Source organism: Lepus europaeus, chromosome 6, assembly GCF_033115175.1.
Source record: "Lepus europaeus isolate LE1 chromosome 6, mLepTim1.pri, whole genome shotgun sequence".
NCBI classification, from domain to species: domain Eukaryota; kingdom Metazoa; phylum Chordata; class Mammalia; order Lagomorpha; family Leporidae; genus Lepus; species Lepus europaeus.
The window spans coordinates 118,392,733-118,417,862 of NC_084832.1; the positions used below are offsets into that span (position 1 = coordinate 118,392,733).

The 25,130-nt window shown below is 47.4% G+C and overlaps 1 protein-coding gene across 1 annotated transcript in view; it reads right to left on the reverse strand.

Moving 5' to 3' along the window:
- The window catches only part of ITPR2 (inositol 1,4,5-trisphosphate receptor type 2), a 525,149-nt gene that overhangs the window by 36,929 nt on the left and 463,090 nt on the right, over nt 1–25,130 (reverse strand). The window contains exon 55 of the mRNA XM_062194964.1: nt 15,858–16,018. Within this exon, the coding sequence (XP_062050948.1) occupies nt 15,858–16,018 (161 nt within the window). The remainder of the gene's footprint in view (nt 1–15,857; nt 16,019–25,130) is intronic.

The window sequence follows — 25,130 nt, forward strand, 5'->3', positions numbered from 1 at the left end:
AAATGTCTCAGCCCTAACAATGTGGACGTTATTATTCCAAAAAGCCAACTGAGAAATGAACAAGATCTTACGGTAATGACTAGAACTGGGAAACAAGAATCTTCTTCGGCGCAGCAGGAAGAAATTTTTTATTAAGGTTATGAGAATCAGAGATGTGAACACGCCTTTAATAAGTTTAAAATAAATGACTGAGGATGGCCACCATTTCAATGAGGTTTTTAAATACTGAACACATCCAAGTCCTTCTTGCTAAACATCTGGGCTCGCAGTGTAATTCCACACTAAAATGAATTCATAGATGTTGGGTCGTGAGATGGCCGGACTGACCCAACCTCTTTTAGGTTCACTGGTTAATGAAAGGTCCAAACTGTCTCTCAGAGAACTCCAGTGAAATTGTTTTTCTCCTCTCTAGCTTTGCTTTTTGATGAGTAGAATCTGGGGGAGCAAACACTTGACGGAACTATCACTACTATTCTTTATTATGTTAAGATTACAATCAGCACGGTGCCTGTCTCAGCCCAAGGGGTATTTCCTCTGGGTGGCCAGCTCTACAGACTCTCTGTCAGGCAGCCTTGCTCCAGTCGCTGCTTCTGACTGTCAAATGCACTCCTGCGACTTATGAATCTCGTTATGATCATTTAACAAACCTTTTGACCACAAAGTACCTTCAAAGAGCTCACAGAAAATGAAATGAAAAGTTAATTTTGTTGTAAAAAAATTGAAACCTATGCTTAGTATTTTTCATAATTTGTACTCCTATGAGCTTTTAAAAGTACCCTTGTGTATAACAGACACTGTTCTGTGATCCTGGAGTACTCTAGGGAATAAAAGGAACTAAGATCTTGCCATTGATTTTATCTTTTCTAATGGACTGTTTCAGATCTCTCATCTGAACTCTAGGCCCATGGACTCAGCTTCTCACTGGGCCTATGTCCAGGCAGACCTCATTTCACTGTGTTGTGTTTTATCTGCTTTCACAAATTGAAGGTTTGTGGCAACCTTGCACTGAGAAGGTCTACAGGTGTCATTCTCCCAGGAGGCAGCTCACTTAGTGTCTCTGTGTCGCTTTTGGGAAATCTGCACAAACACGTTATTGCATCTGTTAGGGTGATTTGTGATCAGTGGTCTTTGGTGTTACTACAACAGTGTTGGGGAGCCATGAAGCACACCTATATGAGAATGAGACAGAACTTAAGTACTGTGTGTGTTCCCCAGCTTCTGTTCCACTCCAGGGGTCTTCCTACTTCTTGAACACAACAATATTGAAAACAGGCCAGTTAATAACCTTATAATGGTCTGCAAGTACTCGAGTGAAAGGAAAAGCTGCATGGCTGTCACTTCAATCAAAGGCTAGAAATGATCAAGCTTAAGAGGAAGGCAAGCTGAAAGCCAGGGCAGGCCAAAAGCCAGGCCTCCTGTACCAATCAGCCAACTCGTAAATGCAAAGGGCAGGTTCTTAAAGGCCATGAGCAGTGCTTCTCCAGTAAACACACAAATGCTAAGAAGGTGAACAGCCTTACTGCTAATGTGGAGGAAGTCCTAGTGGGCCGGACAGAAGATCACACCAGTCACAACGTTGCCTTAAAGTGAACCCTAATTCAGAGGGAGGCCCCACCTCTCTTCAATTCTATGAAGGCAGAGAGAGAGGTGAAGCAGTTGCAAAAGGCCAGTCTGAGCTAGCAGAGGGAGGTTCATGGGGCTCAAGGAGAGAAGCCCACTCGGAGACCCAGAAGGGCAAGTGACGCAGCAGGTGCGGCCGTGGAAGCTGCCACAGGCTCTCAGGAGATGCAGCTGAGATCACTGATGAAGGTGGCTCCACAGCCTTCCAAGGGAAGACGACGCCTTGTGAGGCTTTCATAGCTGGAGAGGAGAAGTCAGTGCCTGGCTTCACAGCACAGGCGGGCTCTCTCGTTAGGGGCTGAAGCTGCTGGAGACTCTGAGCCAAGCCCCACCTCATCTGCCATTCTGGAAGTGTGAGGGCCCTTAAGAATTATCCTCAATCTACTCTGCCTGTGCTCTATAAATGGAACAACAAACCTGGGTGGCAGCACATCTGCTCACAACATGGTTTACGGAATATTTTTAGCCCACTGTCAAGACCTACTGCTCAGAAAAAAAAAAAAAAAGATTCTTTTCAAAGTATTACTGCTCACTGACAATGCACCTGGTCTCCTCTGAACTCTGTAAGAGATGTACAATGAGATCAGTGTTGTTTCCATGCCTAACACAACATGCATTCTGCAGCCCACAGATCAAGGTGAGATTTTGACTTTCAAAGCTTGTTATGTAAGAAATATATTTTGCAAGGCTATAGCTGCTGTAGATAATGATTGCTCTCATGGATATGAGCGAAGCAAACCAAAAATCTTCTGGAAAAGGTTTCCCATGCTAGATGCGTTCATTGCACATTCTATGCTTCATAGGAGGAGGTTAAAGTATCAGCATTCACAGAGTTTGGAAGAAATTGATTCCCACCCTCATGGAAGACTTGCGGGAGTTCAAAGACCTCAGGGAGGAAGCCACTAGAGATATGGTAGAAACAGCAAGCGAGCTAGAATGGGAAGCAGAGAGCAGAGCCTGAGAATGTGACTTATGTGCTGCTATTCCATGATCAAAGTTGAGTGGGTGAAGAACTGCTTCTTGTGGATGAACCGAGAGAGTGGTTTCTGGAGATGGAATCTACTGCTGGTGAAGAGGCCGTGGACATGGCTGAAGTGACAACAAAGGATCTAGGATGTTACGCTAACTTGGGTGATAAAGCAGCAGCAACACGTAAGAGCATCAACTCCAGTTCTGAAAGAAATTCTGTGGATAACATGCTGTCGAACAGCATCGCATGCTACAGAGAAACGTTGTGAAGGGAGGAATAAATCCACTGTGCCTTGTTTTAAGAAATGTTCACAGCCACTCAACCTTCAGCACCCATCACCCAGACCAGTCAACAGCCATCACACGGAAGCAAGATCCTCCACCAGCAGAGACTAGGACTTGCTGAAGGCTTAGAGGATCGTTAGCATTTTTAGCAATAAAGTATTTTAATCAAGCTGTGTACACTGTGCAGACACAATGCTATTCCACATGTACTAGGCTACAGCAGAGTAACGTAACAATCACTGGCATGGGCACTGGAGAACCAGAAATGGTGCATTTCTCCCTTTAAATGAGAGCCTTTATTCATTGTGGCCTGGAAAAGAACCCACAACGTGTGCGAGGTTTGCCTGTACTTGGACTCTAGAAGCCAAACTGAGATGAGAGCGTCTCAGCTGACTCCTGTGGAGCTCTGACCACGTCCTCACTGCTCACCTCCCGCCTCCCTAACTGCACCGTCTGAGGCCAGGAATCAAAACTGCCTCCCCTTAGTCTTTACTAAAGCCTCTGCCTTAATTGTTCATATCCATCATTTCTTCCGATTTCAGCTCCCAGTGGCTTTTCCTGCGTGTTGGTTCTCATTATTATTGCAGATCAATGGAATTGTTCTGTTACCCTCTGCCCCCCGCTGGGATGGTCCTCTTGAGTCCATTTCTTGCACTGCTGGGGAACATCTCTCTAAAGCCAAAGACCCTGCCTCCTTCACTGACCACCTCCGCTGTCAGGCTCAAAAGCTTCCCAGAGCGCGAGGCCTTTGTGATCTGGCTTTTGGTTGCTAGTTTAACAGCCTGTACCCCAGACCTCCTTACTCTTTCTCCAGACTTAACCCTCTGCCCCCTCTACCTGCTGCAGCTGCATTTAGCTGGCTCACCCCCAGCACCAAGAATGGCCTCCAGGAAGCCCTGCCTCCACAGGCCCTCCAACATGGCCTGGGCTGTCACCACTCCTTCATTTTATTTCTTTTTCTTTTTTTTTTTTTTTCTTTTTGACAGGCAGAGTGGACAGTGAGAGAGAGAGACAGAGAGAAAGGTCTTCCTTTGCCGTTGGTTCACCCTCCAATGGCCGCCGCGGTAGGCGCGCTGCGGCCGGCGCACCGCGCTGATCCGATGGCAGGAGCCAGGTGCTTCTCCTGGTCTCCCATGGGGTGCAGGGCCCAAGGACTTGGGCCATCCTCCACTGCACTCCCAGGCCACAGCAGAGAGCTGGCCTGGAGGAGAGGCAACCGGGACAGGATCGGTGCCCCGACCGGGACTAGAACCCGGTGTGCCGGCGCCGCAAGGCGGAGGATTAGCCTAGTGAGCCGCGGCGCCGGCCATTTTATTTCTTTGTCTCCTTCATTTCACCAAAGCTTCCCAAGAGGACATAAACTATCTACCTCAACATTATAATTTTTTAAAAATAGATTTTCACTTTATTTGAAAAGCAGAGACAGAGAGAAAGCCAAGAGTGAGAGAGGTCTTCCTTCTGCTGAATCACTCCCCAAATGCCTATAGCAGCCAGGATTGGACCAGGCTGAAGCCAAGAGCCTGGAATTCCGTCTGGATCTCCCAGGCAGGTGGCAGGGGCCCAAGGACTTGAGCTGTCAGCTGTTGCCTCCCAAGATGCGCATTAGCAGGAAGCTAGAATCAAGCCTGCAACCAGGACGCAAGTCCCAGCGCCGTGATATGCGATGCAGGCGTCTGCGCCCCATCCACTCCACCTTTGAACACATGGGCCTAGGCCAGGGCCTGGAACACGGTCGGACTCAGCCTGTGCTTGCTGAGTGAACAGACCGTTACCAAATGCAAAATAACTTACCTGCCTGCATGAAACCGTGCCGCTGCCAGCACAGTGCAGAGACCAGCATTCTCAACCCTAGGAACGGCAGAGAAGCAGAAACAGCTTCTTCCTTCCTACGCACGTTCTGGGCTTTGCATCTGAGGGTTTCCCCACCTTGTCTCCAATACCTGACAACTCAGGTTCCAGCCAGTTCTTCACCAAGAGAAGGCACAGGTGAAGCAAAGTCACGGGCACTGGTTCCAGAGGTATCTGTGTCTGGGCCCTGGATCCAGTACTTTTATACTGAGCACCCTGGATGAGTGACATATTTCTCTGGGCCTCAGTTTACCTGAAATGGGTATAATTAAAGAAGACAACAATACTCCACTCTCAGAGATAGACAGATCAACAGAAGATCAACAAGGAGACAATAGATTTAAATGACACTATAGACCAAATGGATCTAACAGATATCTACATGTATACACAATTAATCAATTTTAAAAATAATATCATGTAGGATCTCTGTCTTTAATGTGCTGTACACTGTTATTTAATGCTATAACTAGTACTCCAACAGTATTTTTTCACTTTGTGTTGCTATGTGGGGGCAAACTGTTGAAATCTTTACTTAATATATACTAAACTGATCTTCTGTATATAAAGAGAATTGAAAATGAATCCAGATGTGAATGGAAGGGGAGAAGGAGCGGGAAAGGGGAGGGTTGCGGGTGGGAGGGAAGTTATTGGGGGGGGGGGGGGAAGCCATTGTAATCCATAAGCTGTACTTTGGAAATTTATATTCATTAAATAAAAGTAAAAAAAAAAAAGACAGCATACAAAAGCTGTAACATATATCCCATTCTTCCTTCCCTTTCTTTGGGTCACATGTTCCCCTCATGATATACCCTCTGCCTGGACCATATTGCCCTCCGTCCCTTCTGTCAAATCCTCCTGGGTCCTAAGTCCCAGCCCTCCTGGGAGTCTGCACAAGTGCACCTGGTGTCTGCAGCCAGAAACAGCTGTCCTGCCCCCACTGTGCCTACAGCACTGTGCTGAGTGCGTGCTATGTGCTGGGCACAGGTTAGGGGCAGGGAAAACGGCAGAGAGCAAAGCAGCGGAGTAAGGATGCAACGGTGAAGGGTGAAGAATAAACACAACGGTAAGAGAAAAACAACACAAGCTGAGATTAACACAAATGCTACAGTAAAGAAGGGGTGATTGGCTGGCGCCACAGCTCACTAGGCTAATCCTCCGCCTGCAGCGCCGGCACACTGGGTTCTAGTCCCGGTTGGGGCGCTGGATTCTGTCCCAGTTGCCCCTCTTCCAGGCCAGCTCTCTGCTGTGGCCCGGGAGTGCAGTGGAGGATGGCCCAAGTCCTTGGGCCCTGCATCCCATGGGAGACCAGGAGAAGCACCTGGCTCCTGGCTTCGGATCAGCGCAATGCGCCAGCCGCAGCACGCCTGCCGCGGCGGCCATTGGAGGGTGAACCAACGGCAAAAAGAAGACCTTTCTGTCTCTCTCTCTCTCACTGTCCACTCTGCCTGTCAAAAAATAAAATAAAAAATAAAAATAAAAAAAGAAGGGGTGACAGGGCAAAAGTAACTGGAACGGGGAGAGGGCATCAGGGAAGACCCAGGGCACACTGGCAGCAAGTGAAGAGGCTCTGACCTGGGAAACACGCTAATTACCTAGATGTGCTCAGCACCTGTTATAGACATGTATGGAAACATCAGGCGGTACCCTCAAAATATGCCCATTTACATGCAAGGATTAAATGTCGGTCTAGAAACATTTTGAAGTTTGGATCTTGCACAAAGCAGCACCGAAGGGTTTTAGCGCAGACGTACATGTGTGGAATTCATGGCAAGACTCTTCCTGCTGCCCAGTGTCGCTGAGCGAGTTCTGTCACTCACCAGAATTCTGAGTGGCAGCACGGCTGCTGATGTCACCATCCTTTCCACAACACTGTGGCTCAGTGAGGGCCGTGACGGCATTTTATTCTTGTTCTTATCAGGGTCTCTGGCACAGCAGACCCCAGCAAGTGCAAGTGAAACGCGCCACAGCCCTTTCTTGCCTGCGGTTCTGAGGACTGTGATTGTAATACTCTAATCCTTGTAGGAAGCGCACAGTTGCCAACCAGTTCTGAACGAGCTCTTGTTTTCCTATTTGAATTCCGCTCGGGCCTTCCTGCCATTGAAAGTTTGTCATCTGACTTCCTGTCTCCTAGCCAGGCCTCCTCCCTCCCTGTGGACGGTTTTCAGTCCTTCTTCTGTAAGCCCATGTGCCCTGCGTAGAGTGCTGGTTACAGCTGGCCTTGTCTGCTCTCAATGGACCTGCAGCTTCTGGCTTTATGCACTGTGCAGGATGCAAAACTAACAAACATCTACTGGCCACACGCATGTGCCTGGTAGGTTATGGACACACCACCCTTCTGCACAGGGGAGCCACTGGGAGCAAGCTCCCAATAGTCTCTTAGCCTCAGTACCTCCATGTATAGAATGGGATCATAATGACAGCATCTGACCCCAAGGTTATCAGGCGGCTTTGAAAGAGATCAGGCCCAGCACTAGGCACGCAGTCAGCTCTGAGCCAAGGTCAGTCACACGAGTGGCAGCGGTGCTGGTGTGCATGTTACCGAGCCCTTAACACAACTCTGCAAGGAAAACGTGGTCACATCCAGGACAAATACAGAGCTGGCATGCAGAGGGACGGCTGGGGCAAGTGCAGAATTTCCTGGGTGCCAAATTACCTACTGACCCAAGTCCTCCAAACGACCCCTTGCCCTGTGCTCCTGCAGTCTTCTCTGCCCAGTCACCTGTGGGACCCCCACCGTGTCTCCGGCCCCTGACCCAGCAAGCGAAGGCCTAAAGCCTGGCTCTGCAAGAGGCCTTCAAGGTCCTGGCCCAGTGCAGCCAGCGTCTACTCTGAGCTGAGACCCAAGACTGTACGTGATGCATGTTTTATCAGAGGATACGCTGAGGAGCAGAAGGGTTATAAGGTGAGCAATCTTGGAAACTCTAAGAACTCCAGCAGCAGATTCTAAAGTCTAAGGTTTATTCCTTTATACTGAGCTTCTCCTTAAACACTGACGAGAAAACTTAACGAATGTTGTGTGACACACATTTCACAATTACAGCTCTAGGGTCACGCTGGTTCTTCCCTCCCACCCACACTCCCGCCCCTTCCTCTTCCCTCTCTAACTCTCACTCCTAAAATAGCAAAATTACCATCGAGGTGCAGTGACTTTGATAGCCCTTGTCTGGACTGTCGAAGAACAGTTTTTGTTCTTGTTTTTGAACTTTTTTTTATTTTTAGTTATTTTTATGTTTATTTTGTGTTTTTTTCTCTCTTTTCTTTTTCTTCCTCAAAGTGCTGAACTCTTCACCTAGAATAGAGTTAATTTTCTGTGTATAAAGTTAAGTGAAAACAGATCTTAATAAAAAACAAGACTGGGAATAGGAGAGGCAAGAGGAAGCGAGGTAGGAGTGTGGGTGGGAGGGTGGTTATGGGGGGGAAGAATTACTATGTTCCTAAAGTTGTATTTATGAAATGCATGCAAATAAATTTTTTAAAATGCTATGTTCGGCTTCTTGAACTCTGCAGATGATCACCAGATCACCACAGATCCAGTCTGCAGGAATCCAGTAGACCACTGAGGACGTCAGAGCCTCTTCCTCCAGGCGTCCTCATCCCACTTACACGCATGAAAACCTTTTAGCCAGTATTTGGTCAAATCCTTTTATCCTCACTTCCAGGACTGAGGACTAACAGGCTAAAGAGAGAATGAGAAACACTTGAACATGTGTGCAAAAGCCGTGGTAATTCATGGGTCTTACACATGAATACTAAATGGGAAATGAGAACAACGCAGAGGGTAGACCCCACACTGAGGCGGAGAACTGAACAGGACCCCCTTCGACTGAAGACGCCTATCGTGCCTAGCAGCGGGAAACGACGGAGCAGCCCCTTGAACGTGAACGCCGATTACTTAATTGCATGTTCTCAGCTGCAAAGACCCTCTTTGGCTCGCCTTGAAATGTAAACACTTTGAAAAGTGTCTTATTAAGCTCTGAAGCCTTTAAAATAGGTTTGAGTTAAAACTTGAGCAGCTATATAATTGGCTTCATTAGATCCAATTACACAATTAGTGTAAATTAGAAATAATAGAATCAGAACACATAATTTCACGATTATGACACACAACAATAATGCAGAAATTAAGTTGGCAGGTGGGGCTAAGGTGGGTGGGGTGCACATAAATCAAAGAAGCCTCTGTGTTTTTTATGAGCACAAACATTTTCTCCTCCCACAGTCACTGCCCCAAAACACAGCTCAACAAAATACGACTGGTTTTGAATTCGAGACTCAGAGAACAACATCCGGAAAACTGTTAGCTCTGTTCGCCCTTTACACAGCTGAAGTAGTGGGTGACTATATTTCATTTCTAGAACACTGAAAGGATGAGCCCTCTTTCAGAGGTCTTAACAGCCTATTGAAAGGAAAGATTCATGGCGAAGGCAAGCTGGGCTGAACAACTCACCAGTGCACCCAGTGGCCCCTGCCCGTGCACTGTAGGGCCCATCCCAGGGGTGGGGAGGCGCTGGCTGGACAGATGCAGTGACAAGGACCACACAGGGGTTACAGCACCTGTCTTTCAAGTCAGCCAGCCCATTTCAAACACTGCACTCGTTCTGGCTGGATCAGCTGACATCAGCCTTCCTGCAGGTTATTTACCTTCTGATTTTCAAAGAGGCACAAAGACAGCATTTGGCTAATGGGAAATTCATGTTCCAATCTCTGCAGCTATTTTGGTCTATCTGTAAGTGACGTCCAACTACTAGAAGGTTCAGAAAAAAACACTGATTTATTATTTCACTGGATCTTTTATTTATTCATTCAATAATGTTTTGAGTTTCCTGGGGGGGAAGAGAGGATTTCTTATTTATCCTTAGCCATCAAACCAGCAGCACAGCTACCAGTGTTTCAGGCCACAGCACAAGGTCTATGGAATTGCGTTTCAGGCATATTACAGATATTACCAGCCCTGGTACTGCGCAGAACGGAGAGCTACCTCAGACCTGCTCATGATCATCAGAAAGCTTGCAATTATCTGTTGTGTGGAGACAATTCTTATGTTAACCGAAATAGGACTTAAATGGTCTTCCTGGCATCGCTGTGATGTCAGGAAACAGTTGTTAGTCAAGATTTCAAACAGCAGAAATGCTTAACAGTGGGACGCAGTAAAGAGAGGAAGTGGTCCCCCAAATCTCTGGTCACCGGGGAGGGGGACAGTGACCAATGGGGTCCCAGGAGCAGCCCAGGCCATCAGACATGCAAGGCACCTGCTCCAACATGGCTCTCACTGTCCATCAAATAAGTAGTATCTCCCAGAGATCCCTAACATAGCTCAGCAAATGAACACTGAACACCTGAAAATGTCCCCAAAATGGCAGAGAAGCATCTAAAAGCCTTGGACGTTTTCTTTTCTAATGATGTCTATTTTTTGTGTTCCCCTCGGTCACCATCGTTTGGATAATGGGAGAAGCGAAGGGGCTTGGTGACGCCCGAAGCCACTGCTATTGCCAGAGGATTCGTCCTCTCCACCCGCTCCTCCGGTTTACTGGATTCGCTTTCATTATTTTTACTTTCCCTGATGGTCCTTCCTTCCCCTTCTCATTTTCTGTTCCCGATCCTAGCACAATGTTCTTATCAAAAGCGAGCGCTTGCTTGTCACGAGAAAATACAATCCCCAAATGCCTTGATGTGCTCACATCTCCCCTGATGATATCCCAGAAGGCGCTCTCTGTAATTCAAATATTCAGGCACTGGCTGTTTAAACCGCACGGTCTAGACTTTGAAGGCAGGGGCAAGAAGTTTTTATGTTTCAGTTGAAACTCTAGACTTTTGATTCTACCACTGGATGGATGCAGAGGCACAAACAGGGTTCCTAAGATCCTAACTCTTGGAAACAATATATGGCTTTATTGACGATGTTTTTAAAGGATCTCGGCATAAACGTTCTTTATTGATATGGTGATAAAAGTATAAAGCACTTGAAGAGAAAGCATATCCAGAGGGAGAAATAGCCCCCAAACCTGCTCTAGCCTTATTTTTCCCATTTCACCAAAAGGTAGAGGCATTTTCTAAGGGCACCGGGGTGCAAGGCAGACTTTCTTAAACAGCGGGCAGAATTCAGAGTTGTTTTGTAAACAATTATGAGGACCTTCCTCGATTGCTTTTGCATTAACCCTTGAGGGTAAAAGCTACATCAGTTATGAATTTTAAACTTCCTCCAAAGCCCTGTTGGTAAATAAATATCTAAATTAACTTGGAAAATACATTTTTGAACAATTTTAAGACACTTATTTGAGAGACAAAGTTGGGGGGCGGGGAGGGGGCACACGAGCACACACTCTCATCTGCTGGTTTATTCCGCAAAAGCTTGACACTGATGGGACTAGGTAAGGGCAAAGCCAGAAGCCAGAATGCAACTGAGGTCTCCTAAGTGGATGGCAGAAGCAAAATCACTTGAGCCATCTCTGCTGCCTCCCAGGCTCTGCACTGACAGGAAGCTGGGGACCAGACTTGCTAACTCCTAGGCCAAGCGCCTGCCCCAGATAAACCTACTTTTTAAAAAGATTTAGTCATTTATTTGAAAGGCAGAGTGACAGAGAGGGAGGGAGGGAGGGAGGGAGGGAGGGAGGGAGATGGAGACAGTGAGAGATTTCCCATTTGGTGGTTCACTCCCCAAATGCCTGCAACAGTTAGGATTAGGCCAGGCTGAAGCCAGCAGCCAGGAAATCCACCTGAGTCTCCCAGGTGTACTTGGACCATCAGCCGTTGCCTTCCCAGGAGTATTAGCAGCAAACTGGATCAGAAGTGGAGACAACAGCTGGTGCTCCTCTATGGGCTGTGGACACCCCAAGCAGTGGTTTATCTTCCTGTGCCACAGTGCCTGCCCCCACCCCCAAGAAACCTACTTTCAAGGTGCAAAATAAGAGTGGTGGGGAAATGTCTGGAAGGTTTCCTACCACACTGTTAGGAGTAGTTATGTCTGGCATGGAGAAAGACACACACACACACACACACGCATCATCTTTGAAATGAACTGCTAATGGGCTTCAACTTTCTATGTTCCTTAACATCTCTCTCTAGGAAGATCAGGACTACAAGGATGTAATCTCCATAGAGTTTGGAGTGAACAGATTTTCTGAGTTGGGCTTATCAGCTACAGATATTTAGATTTTCAAAGGCCACTTACATCCATGCACAATCTTCCTGCAAACACCCTTCTGCTTCCAGCACACCTAAGCTATCACCGCCCTTCCTTCTCCTGGCCGTGAACACGCGGGAACAGAGTCTGTCCTCCGGCACGTGCACTGCCCGGATGAGAATGGAGACGTCCTGGGTACTCAGACACTCGAGTGCAGGCACATGACACAACGTGAACGTGGAAGGCAGTGGACATCTTCACGGCAGCCCTCTTCCGGAGGAGGCACTCGGTGACCTCGGCGTTACAGAACCCACGGCGCTGGCCTGGCCCTTGCTCATGGCCTCTATGCAGCAGCTGAGGCTGCTGGACTCTGGCAATGAAAGCTCCTCTCAGCTCTGACTCACTGCACTTCCTGGTCCTCCTTGTGCCTCCTCTATTTCCTCTTTTCTGCTTACTGTATTTGTCCTTCGTTATCTAAACGGGGGATCCCCAGGCTCTGTTTTGGACTTTCTCTTCTCTCTTTACACATTCTCCCTCCTCCCAGCTCCCCTAATCTGATGGCTGCTGTGGACAGTCTCTGTGCAAGTCCTGGTGAGACTGTCCCTGGCCAAGTCCCTCCGCCATCACCAAGGACTTGCACGCAGCAGCTCACTGGGCTCACCCCGCTCCTGAGGGATACAGCAGCTTCTTCACTCTAGGGGAGGAGGCGGGGGCTGAGGCAGGTTCCAGGGCACCGCCATGACATCCAAGACACACTGCTGACACCCAAGACTCACCCCGATATCCCACGGCCACCCAGCAAATAAATGGCAGTACTGCAGCTGGGCTTAGGCTGTTGCCACCACACTGTTCTCAGGTCCCGACTGCTGGCCCCCAGTCTCCCTTCAGAACCACACCTCCTGTTCTCACAGCTTCTCCTCCTAACACGGGCATTTTGCTGAACACACACACCGCTTTCTCCCAGTGAGCAGGCCCGCAGGCTCCGGCGTCCACCTCTCCATGCTCTCCCCTTAATCTCATCCCTGGCCCATCAGCACCTCTGACTTCACCTCTGCCCTGGCCAAGTGCGCCACACACCACGGCCCGACCACTGTCCTAGGTGCTCTCTGACACGACCTTCAGTAGCTCCCCCTTACTGGGGAAATACGTCCAAATGCTTCCATTTGTTAACTGCAAGTCCAGTCGGTTTTCCATGTCCTGTCTCTCCCAGCTCCTTTGTAAGTGACTGTGCCAGTGACACTGGACAACTGACCATCCCATGAGTGCCCCATTAATGCATTTGTTCTGATTGTTCCCTGTCAGAGGAACTCAGCCTTACATAGCAGACACCTCTGCCCAAATCCTCTGCTGTCTGCTGTGTTTCACCCTCTCCTCCAACACACACCCACAGAGCAACGCCTCCTACTCCCTTCCAGGTGGACGTCATACTCCAGCCTTCGTGGAGTCTCACGTGGACTATTCTTGGGGAACTTGGCAGAGTCTACAATGGGACTTCAAAAAGTTCATGGAAAATTCACATTCTCTTTTAATTCTCTTCTTCCAGGAACTTTCTGAAGCACACACACATGTGTTGTTTGTCATTTCCCCCCTCTCTTACTAACCCCAAGTTCCTTGGTGAAGGGGAAATACATCAGACTCCTATTCTCTGAAATCTTTTAGTTCAAGTGACCAACAGGAGCCGACCAGATACTGCTCAAATCTGCTCAAATGCTGACAACACAGAGTGATGCAGAGTCAACTCTTGCAATGGAGCACTTCACACCTGCAGCAGGAGCAAAGCACATGGGCTCAGAAATGTACAAATGCTCATGCAGAATGTGTCTCCTTCAAATGATTACCTCTTTTCCTGATTTAGAAGGGAGAAGGCAGTAAGGCAAAAGTGGAGAGAGAGAAACAGGATTAGGTTCTGTCCACTGTTGATAGAAGAATGCAGAAAAAACAACTTATAACAGTAGTAAAAAAAAAAAAAAGCATGAAAAACAATGAGTTGTAAAAATTCAATTTACATGTAGCTCTCCTGCGACCCACAGACACTGACAGGCAAGGGAAATGGTTATTACATCAGCTTCCCCTTGTTAACATGCTACTCTCTGCACTTGTCCACTGGTTGTCCCCTGCACTGGAGTGGGCTTTCCCAAGCACACGCTGAACTCCTGGGGAAGGCTGTGCAGCCACGCTTACCTCACTCTCCTGGCTGTTGGCACTGGTGCTGCCAGTGTCATCCCGAGGACCAAGCACACAGGAGGATCACAAGTCCTCCAAGGTCTCTTTCCCAGGTAGCAAACACAATTTTGTAGGGATATTTTCGAGAGTAGAAAATCCTATATGTCCCTATGTTTATTATAAGAATACCAGCATTTAAATTGGATACAATGATACTCACTAAATGTGTATCAGGATGCATTAAAGTTATTTAAGTGTCTGTAAGACAGAAGGAACGCTGAATCACAGACAACCTCCCTCTGTTGATCTTTTGTTTGTTTTTAATTAAAGCAAAAGTGTAAATTTGGAGACAGAGAGAGAGAAAGCTCTCGCTTGCTGGGTACACTCCCCAGATGTCTGCAATAGCAGCTTGGGAGTCAGGAGCTCAATCCAGTTCTCCTACATGGGCTGCATGAACCCAATCACTTGAGCCATTACCACTGTAATCCAGGGTCTGCGTTAGCAGGAGGCTGGAGTCAGCAGTTGCAGCCAGGGACTCCTATGTGAGATGCGGGCATTTTAACCAAGGTCTTCACTACTGGGCCAGACACCCACCCCTCTGTGCTGACCTTAATGAGGAGTTACAGGCAACTGCATGTGCCAACATCAGTGAAAATCCATCACCCACAATGGCAAATCCGCTCACAGCGTATGCCAGCAGGAACCCCATATTTTCCCTTTAGGATTCAACATTACACTCTTCCCAGACACTAAATGCTTGAGTTTCGAAATTCAAGCAATTCTTCAAGCACGGATCTTCTGTTCACATTTGACGGTAGGGAAGCTCCAGAATCAGGGAACTGAAAGGTCAGCGATGGCAGGAGGCACGAGGTCAGGAGGAGGAGGACCTCCCGGAGAAGGGACCACTCCTGCACAGAGAAATCTCTTGTAGGGGTCATCTGTGCACCTGAGCCTTAGACATCATTCAAACAAGCAAGAAACCTCCTGGGAGCCATGACTTAGGCAATGTGCAGGTTCTATAACGACAGGCTTGGTTAAAAGTTAACGAAAGGGGTGTGCATTTGGTACAATGGTTAAAATGCCACTGGATGCTTGCACATCCCATGCTGGAATGCCTGGGTTTGGGTTCCAGCTCTGCTCCTTTTTTCTTTTTTTTCAGTGAATTATTTTACTTATTTGAAAGACAGAGTTACAGAGAGAGGTAGAGTGAGAGCGAGAGAGAGCGAGAGAGATCTTCTATTCCGCTGGTTCACTCCCCAAATGACCGTAATGGCCAGAACTGAGCTAATCTGAAGCCAGGAGCCAGGAGCTTCTTCCAGGCCTTCTACGTGGGTGCAGGGGCCCAAGGACTTGGTCCATCTTCTACTGCTTTCCCAGGCCATAGTAGAGAGCTGGATTGGAAGAGGAGCAGCAGGGACTCAAACTGGTGCCCATATGGGATACTGGTGCTGCAGGCTGGGGCTTTAACCCACTGCATATAGAGCCAGCTCCCCACTTCACTCCTGATTCCAACTCCCTGATACTGCGCACCCTAGGAGGCAGCAGATGATGGCTCAAGTTCTTGGCTCCCTGTCACTCACAGGGGACCCTGTACTGAATTCCCAGCTCCTGGCTGCAACTGGCCTGGCCTCAGCTGTTGCAGGCATTTACAGAGGCAACACTGCCTGTCAGTCTGTCTGTCTCTGACTCTCCTCTCTTTCTCAATTTTTTTTTTTTGAAAGCAGAAAAGATTTCTTTTTAAAAAGTTAACAAAAACTGACAGATACAAGTTTTACATTTTAGGAGGCAGGCAGGTAGAGTAGGTGAAAGCAGCTGAATGCAACCCCACGCAGGCGGAAACCCTCGGACTCACCACGATCATCTGGGCCACGTAACTCTCAGGTCCGGTGTATTCTGTCGGATCTTTCACCTTCACCAGGACGATGAAGTACAGGTAGTGCCACATGTTGTGTTCGGACTTAATATGCTCCTCAAATGAAACAGTTTTATTGTCAAACTTGTCCCTCTCGAGTCCTGCAAAACACAGGAAACACAAAATATGTAACTTGCCATTTAATCAGCACTTACTACGTAGCATAAAGACACAACATAATAATTATTGTGAAAAAATGCTTTCTGTGAGAGTGTGCTAATTTAAAATGTTGTAATTAAGAATAAGCTGGTACACAAGACCCCAGGAAAATAAAAGGCCACAGTTTATAAATTCCTTCCCAACTCACATTTATTTTTCTCTCCAGGATCCTTGGAAATCTACATGCACAGGTAATTTAAAATATAGCCATATCAAAAGTGTCCCATTAAAATGGACCACAAGTCTAAGAAAAAAGGTAAAAAATGACTGTACAAGAAAAAGCATACTTGGCAATCGTGACAGAACAAAGAAATCATTTTCTCCAGCGCGAGGGTTACAGAAGACAGCTGAGAGACCCAGCTCTTCAAAACCACTTGTCATCATGTAATGTATGTACTGCAGGCACTGGGGTCTCTCACTCCATTCCAGTCTTCCAGGCTGCTCTGGCCCGAGCATTTCGGGAAGAGGAGGGTCTTTGCAGCTTCCAAGGCACATTTTCAGCCTCTGGAAAGATACTGCAGAGACGAGTTGTGGAGAAGATGCTTTGCCCTCAGTGTTGAAGACTGGATGAAAGGGAATGAACAGAGATGAAGAGAAACCTCTCTGGAAACGAGAATTCGATGGCCAAGTGAAATGGGAGGCTGGGATGCAACGTAGCCTTGCAGTTCAGATGTTGGGGAAGAAACCAGGACACTGAATTTCAATCCTGGCTACTCTTTCCCTGAGAATGTTTGAAAAGGGCATTCAGGTCTGGAGAAGACCCTTCAAAGAATAAGGTTCAAAGCAGAATAAATTTTAAAAATATGTCCTTAATAAAGGGTTGACCTTTTAACTCCATTATTGGATGTCTTTATGGAAAATACCATAAAGTTCAGCTGGCCGATGGCTGTGTGTCTCATCTTATTTGACTTATCATCAGCTCCACAAGCCCCAAATAAACTATCCTCTTCCCCAAGCCTGCTCCACCCACAGGCCTCCTCTTCTGGTTCGGTGGCGACTCCAGTCTGCCAGTTCTTCAAGCCAAAAGCCTAGGAGTCATCCTTGAATCTTCTCTGGCTCTCCCACATCACATCCAATCCACATTGAAAGGCCTCTGGCACCCAAATTCTGTCCTAAATCTGACCACTTCTCACTGCCTCCATGTCCTGAGCCATTATCACCTGCAAGTGCCCCCCCCCCCATCTCTACTGTCACCCTACTCATCCCATCTCAACCCAGCAGCCACATAGATGTGATGAGGTCTCTCCCCTGCAATGTATCCTCATCTTAGGGTACAGGTCAAGTTCTTAGAATGACCTACAAGTACTACTGCCAGATGGAATACAGAATGCCCAGCTAAGTGTGTGTTTCAGATAATCAATGAATACACTTGTTAGCAAAAGGGTATTGCATGCAGTATTTAACTCTTTTGTGGCTTTCTAGCCACACAAATCTCATCCCCTTCTTTGCTGGCTCCATGCAACCACACTGCCCCACTGCTGTTCTCTGGACACAGATTGCTGACTCAGGGCCTTTGCGCTGGCTGTCCTGCTGGTCACCAAACTCTCTCCCTGATACTTTCTGACTCTTCACCTTCTAGTTCGGCAGAACCCTTACCTTCTTATTGCAGCTGAACTTGGTCGCCCCATTTAACACTATAACCAGTTCTTTGCCTTTTGTTGATACTCTTCAGCAAATGGTTTGACAGTTCCGCAAAACATTAAACATGGAGCTAGCCTATACCACTCCTAGGTTCACACCCAAGAGAAATAAAAAGATCTGTGCATGGATGTTCTAGCTGCATTATTCATAATTGCTCAAAGTGGAAACACCCCTTTTCCATCAATGGATGGAAGGATAAACAGTCTAGGGGACATTCATATAATGGAGTATTTTTCTATTATGAAAAGCAATGATGCACTGATAGATGCTATCACGTGAATCTTCAAAACATCAGTCACAAAAGGCTACATATTTTGATTCCAATCAAAGCCACTGAGACATAAAGGAGACCAGTGGTTGCCTGGGCTGAGGAGGACAGAAGGGTTGGGGAGCGGCTAACAGCTAAAGGATGTATGGGGTTTCTTTACGTATGTCCAGCTAAAGGGTGTACGGGGCTTCTTTACGTATGTCCAGCTAAAGGGTGTACGGGGTTTCTTTGCAGGCAGTGACAACGTTCTCAAGCTGAGTATGGTGAGGAATACACCACTCTGAATATAGTGAAAAACAGATGAGTCAGCAGTAAGGTGTACGGATTACATCCCAATTGAGCTGTGTGTGTGTGTGTGTGTGTGTGTGTGAGAAAGAGAGAGAGAGAGAGAGAGAGAGAGAGAGAGAGAGAGAGAATGAATTAAGGAGATTTTCCCAGAACTGAACTGAAACATCCAGCGATTGCAAGGAGCTATAAAAACAATGTTTCTACTATCAATTAATTGGTAATATGATAGAGGAAACAGCTTGTGTTATATTCTCAAGGGGTACAGGCTGCCAAGGCAGCATAAAGGAGGGGAAAGTGGTACATTTGTAAAGGTTTCAAAGGGGTGTAAAGCTTTAAAAACTTGACCCTGGAACACCATTACAGCAAGTGGAGAAAAGGTAAATGGTAATAAAAGGTATTTAATTTTACTGAGCATCTATCTACGCTGATAACCATAAAGACATCTAAATATGCTGTTATAATTAAAGCGGTTTATTATGGTGAGAAAATAGTGAAAACGATTTAATAAGTTGCTCAACTTAACACCTCTCATTAGGCGAAGGCTCACTCAGGAGTTAAATAAACATTTATTTTGCCATGTGGACAGAAGAGATGGCGTGGCGCGGACTGGGGGACATCTGACGAGGCTGAGGGGGAGCATCTGGAAATGAAGACGGCGCTGTATGTGTGGTGCAAACCACAAAGAGCTTCAGACACAGGCGTTCAGCACCTGCACTGTACCGTGAGGGCTTCCGGGAGGAGACAGAGTGTTCAGAGCTGCCCGGGTGCAGGATTCGGAGGAAGACTGGGGAAGGAGGTGGGGGGAGGGACAGCAAGGGAAATGTCACGGCTGTGTCTCGCGGTCACAGGTTCTTGTTCTCTAAGCTGTGCTGTCCCATCGTCCTGCTGATGATTTCTCGGTCTTTCTCCCCAGAACGACCTCGCTCCTCAACTTCAGTTTCTCTTTGCAGCTGTCTATTGGATAAATCCACCTGGCTCTCTTACAGGCAAAGCAAAATGAACTCACTAAACGCTTGCTTCTTTAGCCCTTCTTCCCCTTTGTGCATGAAGTCGTGGTGGGCGGGGGAACTGGAAACGATGTTCCACCACCCTCCAGCACACCAAGGCCTCGGAGTCTTCTGTGCCTCCATCTGCTATTTGTCCCCCCGGCCCCTGTCTCTGTAGGTATTCCCTCTTCCAGCTTCCGTTCAAGCGCTGCCACCACTGAACCCCAAAGACATACCAGTTGGGCCTCACTGTTCCAGCAACACTTTACTAAGAAAATTTGTCGGTCTCTGTCTCAGCCTCTCCTGCTTTACTGTCTGATGAATTTTTGGATTACCAGTACCTGGCTCAGTGTCTGGAAAACCGCGGGCATTCAACTGAAGTTGGCAAGAATAATTCAGTAAGTGAAGAAGAGAGACTGAAAAGGGATTGTGGAATGCAAGTTTGTGAGGGCTTAGATTTAGGGAGTGGGAGGCATCCAGCATGGCTGAATGACTGGGCTTATCCTAATGTCACCACAGCAGGACATCCTACCTTTATGATCGGACTGCTAACCTATCAGCAATTTTTTCTCTTCTATGTTGTTCTGTCACCTCTGGTCTATCAACAGCCCCTTCTCTTTGGAGTTCCAATCTCTGGTAATTCAAAGTCAATGATTAATACACATACAAGATCTAATCTGTTTCTGTGCTGGCTGCTTCTGCCCTGTCTTTTACTAACGACCAGCCTACCCTGATTGCCTTCTGGATCGCTAGTAATTGTTTTGCAAGTCATCTGGATTCTCCAACAGCTGGCCATTGCCTCCAACGCTGGTGAAGTTCCAACTGCTGCCACTGCCTGTCACAGGATCCACCGTCCCTTGTCCTAATATGGGTAGCCCTAAGGTACATACCTGGAGCCAACTCTGCTATAAAGATGCTGCCCTCTGCTCCTTGGTATCACAACTTAACACTCAACTCTTCTCTTCCAAGAACCATTTCCAGATTACCTACAGCTATTTTATAGTCTACTAGTCCAACTCCCAGATATTGCAATTGTCTAAATCATTCTTATAATTAAATTTGATAACACATATGATGCATAGCTGATGTAACATGTGGCCAGAGGTTCCAGGAACGAGTGCATATCAAGATAGTCATCATTACAACACTTGCCACACGTCTGCTGAAGGCCCTATAAGGGAGGAGAGCAGACAGTGTGCACCTTTATGCTACCAAGGTCACAGGGATTAGCTGTCCAAGCGCCTGGGACCAATTCTTAAGGTCTAAAAAAAAATTTCTAACTTATTTTAAACGTTCATACCGAATCTTCTCTGCTTTACAATATCATATTTTCTCTAGTATAAAAATACTGTTAAATTAAACTTAAATTACCTAAATGGTCATCTAGAAGTTTGCATAAACATGAAGGTTATGGGAAACAGACCAGGCTGATCTAACATCCTAGGGTTCCTGATACGTTACCCTACGTCCCTGTGGACACATGCATCTCACAGAAATAATGCTTTCAGCTTCCTGTCTGCTGTGTACACCAACTTGCTACTTCTGGTTTCACCTTGCTTTCGTAGGTTATAAGTCACGGAAGTACAGAGATGATGCTAAACTGGGGCTGACTTGTTGCATAGTTAGTCATTAAGCAAATATTCATAAATGATCCTCAATACACATACAGAAATATAAAATGGGTAAGACATGGACCTGTAGTTCTTAAAGAAGATAAAGTAACATGTGTTGAGAGCTGACTCTTAGCTTATCATTGTGCTAGAGATTTTCACACACATGATTTCATTTATGCTCACTATAATGCTAAAACATGGCATTATATTCAACATTTTCCAGATGAGGAAACAATAGCTCAGAATGATAAGCTCACAGAGCCAGGATGTGGAACCATCACAGAACCATTTCTATCTGACTGTAAAGATTATATACTTTTTATAATACTCATATGCCTGCACACAGCATTCAGCAGAAGTGATAGGACAACAATATGTATAATCCCATCTAACTGTGATAGAAGAACTGTAGGAGCACATATGCTTACTCTGGTTGGTAAGACCAGATAAGGCCTCATGGAATAACAGCATCGTAGCTAGCTGTGTGCACACATGTACACGAGAGAGAATATGCAGTTCAGTAGCTCTGTCATTTAGTGGTTGTTGAAATGGTTTCCCACAACTGAGAACACACAGAGATCCAGGAAGTTAAAGGTGAGTATTGCAGCTGGACTGGAGCTTGAGCTACAACTGGGAGAAAGAATGGATAAAAGCATGAGCGAAAAAGAAGGGGCCAGATTGTGGGGCACCTTACATGCCAGTAAAACCCAGAGTTTCAGAGTTAAAGACTACGCTACTACTGATGGTTTTTTGAGTAAGGAAATGATGGATTCAAAGTGGAAAAATGAGCTTGCAGCACTAAGCAGGGTGCTCAGGGGTATGAGCCAGGGTGAGCTGGAAAAACACCAGGTTTGACTGTGGGGAAATGTGCAAGGGTGCACGTGTGAATGCCAAAGCAGATTCACCAGCACATGGTAGCTAGTGCGCCTGGAAGAGGAAGCAGGAGATGCTAAAAGTGACAGTGAGGGCCGGCGCCGCGGCTCACTAGGCTAATCCTCCGCCTGCAGTGCTGGCACCCGGGTTTTAGTCCCGGTTGGGGCACCAGATTCTCTCCCAGTTGCCCCTCTTCCAGTCCAGCTCTCTGCTGTGGCCTGGGAGGGCAGTGGAGGATGGCCCAAGTGCTTGGGCCCTGCACACACATGGGAGACAAGGAGGAAGCACTTGGCTACTGGCTTCGGATTGGCGCAGTGCGCTGGCCATAGTGGCCACTTGGGGGGAGAACCAACGGAAAAAGGAAGACCTTTCTCTCTATCTCTCTCTTTCTCACTAACTCTGCCTGTCAAAAAAAAAAAAAAAGTGACAGTGAGTCTCCCAGCCCAGATCACCAAGGATACACTGGCATACTGAGAAGAGCATCCAGGAACTCAGGACAAGGAGCTAAGCTGGAGGAAAGAGATGGAAAGGCATTGGTTTCAGACATGGTGACTGGGTGCTGGGAAGACGCGCCTATGCAGCTGTCCAGTGAACAACTGAATACAGGAAGCACCTGGCAGGACGGGGGCTGCGCCGAGGATGCATGTTTGACACTCATCCACATAAAGAGGGTATTAAGGGGAGGGCAAGGGGTAGATGACAAAGTCGAAACCTCTTATTTAGGGGCCTGGGGAGAAGCAGGAAGCCGGGATGGCCCTGGAGAAAATGCAATTAGAGGCAGAAGAAGTCAGCAGGAATTAACAGCAATGCCTGAGGAGAGCATTTAAATTTGGTGCTGAGAATCACTGGGATACTTTAAGGAATTTATAGGATGTAGGTTGTTATGTAGCTGTGAAAATCCAAAGAGAATTCTGTCCATGAAGACAGACAGAAGCAGGAATCTCGGTTAAGTGATGGGCTTATTTTGCTATTCCTGTTTGCTCTTGTTGTTGTTAGAACACAGAAGGTAGAATCACATCTTCAGATGAGGCTTCCACCGCTCTGACCCATTCTTCCCCCAAGAGGCTTTCTCAGAGGTGGTGCCCCCAACAGGACAGCTGCGAAGTTCGTGCAGGAAGCAGTGGCAAAGGAAGACCAGCAGACACACGCGAGGGTTTCCAAGGCAGCACCTTTCCTGGGCTGTGGAACTCACCCTTCCGTGCAGTGGCTCTGCCCCCCAGCACTAGACCCCTCCACCTGGATGGGTCCCCAGGCTTGTTTGTCCTTGAGTTGGAACCTTGACTGTGACGCCATCATTTAAAGAGAATAATACAGCTTAGTGGATTTTACATTTGGTTAAAGCCAAGTTCAAATCCAGGCTCTACTGATTACGAACTGGATGTTGAAGAGATCCGAATCTCTGCTTCCATGTTTGTAACATGCCTACCACACAGTCCTTGTTTTTCAGAATAAAACTGGCAGAGAAACTGTAGGTGGAAATTCAGATGTGAAGTACTCAGTACATCATCATCTTTTATTCTGCGTGCAGGCTGCTGCTGAGAGAACGGACACAGCCTCAGAAGAGGTGGCATTCGTAAGGGTCAAGGACACGGAGGAAGAGAAGGACCATCCTTGGGAAAGCTGAGGGATCTGTTACCAAGAGATAAAAAGGAGGCACTACACATAAATTCACTGGGAAGAACAGAAGTGTTGATATTTCACATAGACAAGAATTTGAAAGAGTACACGGGGTGGCCCCTTTTCCCCACCAAAAGATAGGAGGTATGTTTATCATCGGAGGCATCAGAAGTGTTTTCCACCCTCTGGGCATACTTCTCCCTCCCCCAAGCCCATAGACTATTGCACAACATCTTCCCTGGCCACATCTCAGTCTTCCTTTCGCCCATCCAATCTGAGTCTAAAAGCTGCTTCCCTCCAGCAGACTCCTCCTGCACACAGTCCACACAGCGCCATCTCTTCCACGTCTGGTCACGGACGCCTCCTCAGCAGGAAATCTGAAGGCTCTTTCCAACCATGTTGATGACCTTCTCTGCTTTCCCTGAGCTGATAACTAAGTTCTCTCTCCCAGGGCATCCCTGCCTCCCCGGCGCCACACATTCACGGCTTTCTGCACACCACGGTGACTTGGTGCTCTTGGCTTTTTGGTGCACATTCCTTTTCCTCTCTTAACTCTTCAAAGCTGGTACTTCCCACTTGTATTACGTCTGCTTACCAAAGGCTGCACTTCGTCCTGCACATTCAGAGAGGACAGTGACCCATGAAAGAAACCTAAGCAGGCGAGTGCAAGGTCCAGCCCAGAATCGCTGCTCTGCACTCCCCACAGGACCACCACAAACAGGATCTCCCGATTCCTGCCCTCCGTTCAGGCTCTTTCGGCAGGGCTCAGACTCACACACTGACCTGTGCCCACCAGCTTCCTCTGAGATGCTCTGTAGCACCTCAAAGTCAGTACTGCTTAAGTTAAACCAGCACATTTCTAATTCGTTCTTTTCCACCTATTCCCAAACTCAGTCTCCCACACAGGAACCCAAGCTACCTCTCAGGTGCATCTGAACCACCAAGATGCAAACACTCTATCTCCTGAATACTTCCTGACCCTGTCTTCGCTTTTTAACTGCACGGCCACTTTGGTCGCCTTCCCCTCGGACTGTGGCAGTCACGGCCCACCTGGTTACCCTGCCTCTAGGACTGTCCCCTGAGGAGCAAATGGCATCTCATAGCTGCCACGGAGGTTGGAACAAAACATGAAGCCCTGTGCAGTTCTTCAATGGGTCACTCGCCTTGGAGGTCTGCAGGGCAAATCTCCATCTGCCTAACATTCATGGCCATGACCTGGCTGACCTCTTCTCTTGGCATGCCCAGCTCTGCAATGCTGAGCTGCCCAGAGGGAGTGAGGACACCACTGGGCTGCACTGCCCTCTGCGCCTCGGCTTATCCTGAGCACTCCGCTTCTCCCCACTTCTGTCTGGCTAACTCCCTTTCATCTTTGGCCTCAGCTCAATCATCAACATTTCTAAGCTTTCCTGAGTCCTTGTCCCTACTCCCTGCCCCAGCCTTCAGAGGTGCCCCTCCTGTAGGTACCAGCAGCTCCCCAAGAACTTGTTTATCACTTCCCCCAACACACAAGAGAGCAATACTATTGTTAGCATTTGCATCCTGCAGCAGATTATGAACACCTTATAACAGAGCACGTCAAACCTACGTTTGTTTCCCTGGAGTATAGAACATTATTAAGCATTACCCCCAGTCCAGCCCCAGCTGTTGCAATGATGTTGGAAAGGTGTGCGGAAGCCACTGAGGGAAAATGAGGCAGTCAACAGCAGATGAACCAAGGAGGGAATCAGATTTACTGTTGACCTAATTTGTTACACAGAGTCATGCTGTA